The 8821-nt window shown below is 39.4% G+C and overlaps 2 protein-coding genes across 2 annotated transcripts; both read left to right on the forward strand.

Moving 5' to 3' along the window:
* soul5 (heme-binding protein soul5) lies at positions 1-2962 on the forward strand. The gene is made up of 7 exons (XM_053338907.1): positions 1-98; positions 1527-1586; positions 1768-1849; positions 1938-2058; positions 2230-2366; positions 2462-2625; positions 2742-2962. Exons 1-7 carry the CDS (start codon positions 1-3, stop codon positions 2842-2844), a joined length of 765 nt encoding a protein of 254 aa, XP_053194882.1. The 3' UTR covers positions 2845-2962.
* A 1673-nt stretch (positions 2963-4635) lies between these two features.
* Positions 4636-8627, forward strand: nr5a5 (nuclear receptor subfamily 5, group A, member 5). Its single transcript, XM_053339185.1, has 7 exons — positions 4636-4885; positions 5759-5874; positions 6105-6246; positions 6553-7310; positions 7494-7613; positions 7739-7886; positions 8033-8627. The coding sequence occupies exons 1-7, from the start codon at positions 4786-4788 to the stop codon at positions 8278-8280; spliced, it is 1632 nt and encodes a 543-aa protein (XP_053195160.1). The 5' UTR covers positions 4636-4785; the 3' UTR covers positions 8281-8627.
* The last annotated feature ends 194 nt before the right edge of the window (positions 8628-8821 follow it).

The following is an 8821-nucleotide window of genomic DNA, read 5'->3' on the forward strand; positions in this document are numbered from 1 at the left end:
ATGGGTGTGATCGTTGGACCTTTTGTTCTGAAGCTGAATGCGAGGACCACAGTTGTGACTAGAATGGGAAGAAACTCCAGGGACTTGATGTTCTGCAGGTACAAAAAAGGTATCATGTGGACTGTGCTAACAAAAGGTACAATGTAAGTAATTCTCTAGTGACATAAATGTTAACATGCATCATTTCTGTCTGAGCGTCTTGTATATTTCAGTTTGACCAAGCCTGGGTAGTCATTTACGACATTCAATACAATGTGCTGGTATATAATATTGCGTGGGAACTAGGCGTTTTACTCTGAGACTTACAACATAACCCAGTGCTTCATGTGATTTTTTTTGTAACAGCACCATCTGTCTAAGCTGTTAATTTGTTATATAACATAAAAAAGTGTGAATCCTTATTTGTTGTTCACTTCTTGTAATTATTGGCATAGGGAGCCAGAGGGGGAAAGAACAGAGTGCCAAGAACAGAGTGCAGAAAATCAAGAGACAGTTGATTAACAGGGAGAGACAAGTCACAACGTGCTCCCTTTTTCTTTCTGGTATCACATGTACTTGTTTGTTGGTATGACGGGTAACTGTTAACAATGAGCAACATCTGATATAATGTTCAACATCAACAAATAGGTCAGAATGTTTATTTATGCATTTCACTTTAAGATTTCATTTTAAGGATGACCAGGATTCAGAGTAAACAATTCTCCAGTGCAAGGTTGGCACAAAGTAGCAAAAGACAAAAATAGCATATGCTCCCAGTATTTAGGAAAATCCCAAAAAAGATGCCAGAGTCAATAAAAATCATTCTTTTTCTACATTTTCTCAATGTGATGACAATAAAGAACCTGCAGTATATTGCAGCCTGCAGGAGAGGGTTACCTGGCTCAACACTCACTTTTATGTCTTCTCACAGTCAGAATGCACACAATTATCTACACAAAATAGCTTTGGTAGTTTATAGCAGAATGCATTTTCAGCCAGAATGTAACATTGCACATTAGTTCATGCAGGTATTTGTTGCAGTGGACTGTGTTAAATGTTAAGTTTGTTTATTGTGCCTAACACTGTGTCAGCTTTCTAGCATAAAGAAGTCCAAACCTGAACATCTACATTACAGACATTTTAGGCTGTGGTGGCTTAGGTTGCAAAGCGTGTAAATGGACACATGGAGTTAAATGTGCCTTTGTTTGTTTTTTCATAACTCTGCCCAGATTCCCTTACATTTTCTTTGAGTTCCCATTGGTCATGACAGTGCATTGTCTGGTTCGCGTTATGGTTTCAGGGAGTGGCCAACTTTTCTTTCATAACTCAAGTTGGGATAAATAGTTCCTTCGCACCAGACTTTACAGATCCAAATTTCAAAAACACGGAACCCAACACTCTGTCAGGATGTAAGTACATTTTTTTATTCCCAGATTGTCTTAAATGAAATACACTGAATTGAAATCCTTATCATTTTCGTGGTTCCTACATGTTTTATGAAAAAAAGTTTTGCTGCTTAATGCTGAGTAAAAATGTATGTTTTTCAGGATCTTTATTTCGGGGCTTGTTGGATTTCTGCTGTTGGTAACAGCTGAGGCCAGAGTTGGGTAAGAAACCTGAATTTAATCCTCCCTCATAGTAGATAGCTGCATTTGAGGAAAATGAGTAAAAGTAAAAACACTAGTCAGTTCATGAAGTACATTGATGTGTATATGATGTGTTAAGTTGTTATATGTTGTTGATGCAATATACAGTATGTATCTGCCATCTTCTTCCTTCTTTTCACAGAAACTCCTCTAGCCTGGAGTTCTGTACTGAGACACAACAGTGTCTCCTGTTTGATCTCATTTGTGAGACTGGAGACTATGAGGTAAGTGTGTCTGAACAAGAGTGAAACCTTGCCACATTTCTGGCCCAAGAGACTTTTTCAAAAAGCCTATTCCACCATGTTTGTTCAGGTCCGTCACTACAAGTCTGTGAAATGGGTTTCAACCAAGGAGACATCCTTCTTCATGGAGATGGCATCAATGAGAGCCTTCAGGAGACTGTTTCAGTACATCACCGGTGCTAATGAGAATGGTGTGTGTGTTTAATATTCTATTAAATATTAAAGTCAGAACAATGGTATACTCAGGTTTTCTTATGCCATTTATATGGATTTAATGTTTGTTATGTACTTTCAACTTGCTGATATTATCTGGGATTGTTTTAAACTTTCTAAACCAAAAAATCTTTCTTATTTACCACTAGGAAAAAAGATTGACATGACAGCTCCTGTTCTTGTGAAAATGGTTGACAAGAGATTCTGGGAAATGGGTGTGTACACAATGAGTTTCCTGCTGCCAGCTGACCATCAGATGAATCCACCCAAACCTACTGATGATAAGGCAAGCAAAACACATCAAGCTTCATTTTAATTTTTCATTCAAGTCTATCTCAAGCTCTGGAAGATAATTTCAAATTTAAATTTACTGGCTTACAGGTGTACATCGAGCAGATGCCAGACACGAAGGTGTATGTGCGGAGCTACGGGGGATGGATGACATCCATGTCTGACTCTAACAATGCTAAGAGTCTCTCCTCTGCTCTCAACTCAGTTAGTGCAGAATACAAAAGAGGCTTCCACTATGCTGCTGGATATAACAGGTATTTTTCTCAGTGATAATCAGATTGTATCCCAAAAACAAATGATTAATGATAATGACTTTGCAATAACTTATTGTGTGTCTATATTTGTGTGTTTGTGAATGTGTTTCTCGCAGTCCAATGACGATGTTCAACAGGCATAATGAGGTCTGGTTTGTCGCTGAGGATGAACCGGTCTGTCCCAGCAGCGAGGAATTGGAGTATTCTATTTTGTCTTGAATACTGTGACCCCTGTGGAACAACAACTTAGAGCTGACAGTATATATGGTGAGCTGTATATGTTGTAGATGGACATTGCTTCAAGTCTTAATGTGGCAATTAAATAACTGGCCAGTGAGAGCACCAATTTTATTTCTCGAATTGAAAACCCCACATATTACTTGTGATGATGTGCCCACTGGCTGGTCTGATCTTTTTCTGTTATATTCAATAAAGTTTCTTATTTGCAATCATTTATTTTCGTTGTTCTTAACCAATCAAAAACCTCTTGGACCTGCCTTAAAATGTGTCTAAAGCAGCTGGTTCAATATTAAATGTGGCTTGCAAAGAGCGATTCAATCCCACCTTGGTTTCATTCTGTAACACCACTAGATGCCAGTACAAAGGTCAGCAAGACCATTACTCACAGCACTACACAACTACAGAAAGCCAGTTCATCCCAGCATTAACAGCTTTCAGTGACATGCATTAGGATTTGTTGAATATTTTTCACTTGATGAAGATTCATATTCTAAAAGTGGGCAGGAATAGAGACAGTGTCAAGTGGCAGATATAAAACAGACTGGTGAAGATAACAGAGACTGTTTTATAGTTGAATTTCATAATCCATTTACAAGCTAATGTGCAGGTGTCATAACCATCCACCCTTGAACTGCCCTATCACTTTGACGTCACCATGAGCTTCATCAAAGCAGCCTGTGCCATTCGGACTGTAAAATGGCACCTTATCATATTGAGCACGGCTGGCAAATGTGAGACAATATAATCACAGTCTGTTACCTGTCTGATTTTGCACACTGAAAAAAGAAAAAAAAATCATACTTAATTTTGCTTTCCTTGGATGCATTATTAATATGAATTAAATAAATGATGATGTTTATTAAAGAAGGAGCAACTGATGTGTACCTAGAGGGACAGTACTTAAATCTTTGGTGGAAAGTAAAAAAGACATTTACTCAAGCACTGTATTTAAGCACAATATTGAAGTTTTTGTACTTAACTTGAGTATTTCCATTTGCTGCTTTGTAATATTTTTACTACACCGCATTTTGTAGGAACATGTTTATAATTCTACATTTGTTTGTCAACTACAATTACAAGTTACTTTACAGATTAAAATTTTTACCAAAAGGGTGATTTCCTCTCTAAACATCTCATATGCTTTAATTTAAATAACTACTCAAGGCCCACAGATGTTATCCAATATTTCACAAAAAAGCAAAGTTTACTTAAAAGGGTCTTTTTTTTACACATTTGTATGTGTTTTTGTTTTTCTTTCACAATGAAAAGACATCACAACCCCTTTAGAGGGGCCCAAACAATAGCTGTGAGCTACAACAAGAAAATGCTACTTACTAATTGATGTATTAATATTAACAACATTAATCTAATAATGTTGTATATGATAACATTGAATGAAGGACCATTACTCATATTTAAATATTTGTACATTGTTACATTGTTACTGGTATCTATGTACTTCTTCTACCACTACATAAATTGTAATGCTACAATACAGAAAATTAATGAAACTAATGTATGAAATCTGAATGGCTGCAGTTTAATGGCACTCTTTAGTAAACTCTTATCTTATCGGTTATCTCATCCTGGATGGATGGCTCAATAATACCGTAGTGATTTCAGTACAGTAACATTCCAGCAGGTGGCTATCTGACTATCTACCCTAGAGGGGTTGCTGACTGACTGACTGACTGACTGGATAGGAGTGCCAGTCAGGAGAGGTTTTATGACACTCACTACAGACCGAAGTCCACTTGACGGCCTTAAACAACCATCAGTCCACCAGGGCTGTTGGGGCTGCCTGTTGGCCTTTCTCTGGCTCTCCTGCGGTGTCCGTCTGGTCTCCTGATATCTTAACACCTATCTTGACAATGAAGATCAGACTGGACTAACTGTGGAGGTCATTTCCCACCAGCCAGAATGGACCAACCTGATTATCACCCACAGCAGCCCCAGGCTCTTGTCCACCATCCGGGCAACTACCCTGAGGATCTATTAACTTTGGAAGGATCATCAACATGTGAGTACAACCTGGAAGTGCACCATGGATAGATACTGCCTTCACAGGCAGGTTCCAGAGAATATTTTACAGTGTTGTAAAGCTGTCAAAAGACATGTTTTGATATTCATAGTCAGTCATTCATATTATTCAATATGAATGACTTTAATTAGCTCCATGTGATTATCTACATTTACAGAAGAAAAAGGTGTAAAAGTGGTTCACTGTTGTGTTCAGGTTTTTCATTTGGGAGATTGGTTCCTATCAGCCAGTCATCTCTGGGAATTATGTAAACGTCATATCTATGATCAAGAAAATCAAGTCGATTGATAAGGGACTGTCTACAACAGAGGGATGGTCATGTAGTGCTCACTTTGCTCTAGACAGCTGACCAATAAACCTCAGTATGACATACTTATGGCACAATGCTCCAGTTTTCCAGCCACTTGGTGCTTAAATATGACAGTATGTCGGTGGACATATTATCAATTTAAAGTTTATTTTATATTACTCGCATTGGTGCAAAATTGGAATATGGTGTTGTATTATTGTTTGTATTACTACCAAATGCTCATCATTCCCAACAAAACAAATACAGCAGAGGAGGACATATGCTTACCTTTAGCATCTCATCTACTTCATTAAAACTAAAATAGAAAAATAGAGGAGAGAAAATGAGAACAGGAAAGAGGGCTGGAACATGATTTGCTCCTAAGCCAGTAGGGACATGTACCGTAGTTTATGTGCTTTGAGCAGCTTGGCATATCACCATGACAATCTCCAATCAACAACCAGCATTTGTAATCTCAACCTGTGCCATTAAGGCCAACTTCGTCAGCTAAACATTGTGTCATACTGTGCATTTGACTTTTTAATTGTGGTGTTATTCCTCAGCTCAGGAGCCAAAGACAGAGCCACACACTAGACCAGAGTCAGATGAAAGCTGCCCTGTGTGTGGCGACAAAGTGTCAGGATACCACTACGGACTTCTCACCTGTGAGAGCTGCAAGGTAAAATTGGTGGATTGGGACGATCCTAGGGTTAGGGATAGTCCATGTCATAAAAATAGTCTCTAAAGGCACACCATAAATAGTAGTCATAGTTATGACCTACAAAAACTAAAGTACTTTTTTTCAGGCTATGATGGTGCATATTTTATGTTTGTCAATCAGAATAGTCTCATAATTTGCAGAGAAGGAAAGCAACAGGCTTATATTATTTCACTCTCTCTTCTCTCCAGGGTTTCTTTAAACGCTCAGTGCAGAATAACAAGCATTACATGTGTGCAGAACGACAGAACTGCCCCATGAACCTTTCCCAGAGGAAACGTTGTCCTTCCTGTCGCTTCCAGAAGTGTTTGGCAGTGGGCATGAAGCGAGAAGGTACAGTAAATAGTCCCCAACCCCTACATATCAACATACACACATGCCTATGGACATGTATTCTGCTCCATTGCAACATGCATTATATTCCACTGACGTGCATGCTATTTTCTGCCATATAATTTATCTAAGAAGTAATAAACCAGTGCAAGTATTGCCTGTAAGACCCAGTATATGTACAATGACTTTATATTGCAGAGCTAATCTGATCTTTGAAAGTGTAGTGGGCATATTTTCTGTTTTTTAATACTAATAATCTCTGGCAGTGACCAAACCCATTAACATTGTTTTATGTTCTTTCAACAGCAGTAAGAGCAGATCGTATGAGAGGCGGCAGGAATAAATTTGGCCCTCTGTACCGACGGGACAGGCAGATGAAACAGCAAAACGTGTATTACCAGGCAAATACTGCTCCCTACAGGATTAAGATGGAAACTACACAAACACACAGGCCCACAGCTCTGAATGACATTCACCTTAGGGGCAGTCACACAAGTGCTCCATCGTCCTCTGATACTTTTCATCAGTCCCACATATATTCCTCTGGAATGGGGCAGTCGTGCGCACCCATGCCTCTGGACTGCACAGTGAACACAGACAGGGTGATTACTCCTCCCCCCCAACCCTACTCTGGACTGTACCATCACACTGTCCCTGTATACCTCCAGGAGAAAGGAGAAATGTCATTTAGCTACAACCCGGCACCTGAAAACTATCTATTTCACCCAACCCCCAACAATTCATTCAGACCAAGAAGCACACCAGAGTCATCCCCATGCTCAACACCAAGCTCAACCACCCCTCTCACCCAGGTTCTTGACCAAACCCTTGTCACTCCCTCACCAACCACAATAACACCCAACTTCCTTAGCCAACTCCTGGAGGGGGAGCAGGATGAGAGTCAGTTATGTGCCAAGGTCCTGGCCAGCCTGCAAAGAGAACAGGCCAACCGAGGCAAACATGATCGCTTAAATACTTTTAGTATCATGTGCAAAATGGCTGACCAGACTCTGTTTGGGCTTGTGGAGTGGGCCAGGAACAGTGCACTCTTCAAAGAGCTCAAGGTGAAGATCATGAAATCATGGGACATGATGTTACATAAAACTTTTCATAGCAATTGAAATGTCTGATTTGCTGTGTAAGCAGGTGTATGGCATTTATCCATATGTAATCGATGCTGACTGAGGTTCATAGGTCATCATCTTTAATTAGTCACGACATTTAGATAAACTTCTAATGTTCCACAGGTGGAGGACCAAATGGTACTGCTACAGAGCTGTTGGAGTGAGCTGCTGGTTCTGGACCACCTCTGCAGACAGGTGACCTATGGCAAAGAGGGTTGCATATATCTGGTCACAGGACAACAGGTGAAGTTTACCATTAACTGCACTAAATGCTGAATTGTTATAGTCATTAAAAATGTGTTTGTATTGAACATATTTAAATTGGGTGCCACATATATATCAATTTTAGTTCTCTCATTCTCATGCAGATTGAGGTATCGACTGTCATCTCTCAGGCAGGAACAACATTGAGTAGCCTGGTATCACGGACCCAGGACCTGGTGTCCAAACTTAAGGCACTCCACTTTGACAGACATGAATTTGTCTGTCTAAAATACTTGGTACTATTCAACCCTGGTGAGCTTTTCCTTGTTATTAGACCCGTTATAGATATAAAAATGTAGCAATTTCATCAACTTGGGGAGTTAGTTTTTTTCTTATGTTACATGGTGTTGAGCTTATATAGTGTGTTGATGACGAATGTGCATGCATTTTCTCTATAGATGTGAAGTCAGTGCAGAGTCGCAGGCAGGTGGAGCAAACTCAAGAGAGAGTGAACAGAGCCCTGATGGAGCACACCCAGCACAGTCATCCAGGACAATCTGACAAGTTTGGCCAGCTGCTGCTTCGGCTGCCTGAAGTGCGTAGCATTAGTTTGCAGGTTGAGGAGTATTTGTACCAGCGCCATCTTCTGGGAGATTTGCCCTGCAACTCTTTACTCACTGAGATGCTGCACACCAAGCACAGCTGAAATAACAATGCTGCATCTGTAAGTGCTAGTGGCACAAGAGTTTGCTGATGTGAATTTTTGTATGTTTCTGCCTTTCAGAACCAACTGTCAGCTTTAATTTTGATTGTTGCACACAGAAAACATGTACTTTCCTTAACAATTCCTATGGCTTCAATCACAGAAGTGAGGGAGAAAATGTGTGACCCTTGAGCAACATTGAGGGGGGGGGATAAGTACTTAACCTGTGCCATGCTATGCCCAAATACCTATTATTAACAGTATTACCATAACCATAGAGCTCATATGATCAGGAAGAGCTGAACTGTTTAAAGAAATGTATCCCTGAATAAAGAAATTTGTTTTTTGGATATGCCTTGGTGTACTCAAAACCCATAACTGAATTTAACTAAGAATGTCTCAAAACTATAACATAACAATTTCACCTTTTCACTGTTTGCCAGAACATCTCTTTTGTGTAGATTCACTGTATTTCATATCAATATTACCCATTTAAAAAAAAAAAAAAAAACAAATAATGGGGAAACAATAACATGAGAATGAA

Source organism: Scomber japonicus, chromosome 18 (assembly GCF_027409825.1).
Source record: "Scomber japonicus isolate fScoJap1 chromosome 18, fScoJap1.pri, whole genome shotgun sequence".
NCBI lineage: Eukaryota > Metazoa > Chordata > Actinopteri > Scombriformes > Scombridae > Scomber > Scomber japonicus.

Coding starts and splice junctions, on each gene's coding strand:
- soul5 (XM_053338907.1), top strand. CDS start 1: ATGGGTGTGATCGTTGGACCTTTTGTTCTGAAGCTGAATGCGAGGACC. Junction 1,587..1,767: donor ACAGCTGAGGCCAGAGTTGG/GTAAGAAACCTG, acceptor TTCTTTTCACAG/AAACTCCTCTAGCCTGGAGT. Junction 2,059..2,229: donor CACCGGTGCTAATGAGAATG/GTGTGTGTGTTT, acceptor ATTTACCACTAG/GAAAAAAGATTGACATGACA.
- nr5a5 (XM_053339185.1), top strand. CDS start 4,786: ATGGACCAACCTGATTATCACCCACAGCAGCCCCAGGCTCTTGTCCAC. Junction 4,886..5,758: donor TTTGGAAGGATCATCAACAT/GTGAGTACAACC, acceptor GTTATTCCTCAG/CTCAGGAGCCAAAGACAGAG. Junction 5,875..6,104: donor TCACCTGTGAGAGCTGCAAG/GTAAAATTGGTG, acceptor TCTTCTCTCCAG/GGTTTCTTTAAACGCTCAGT.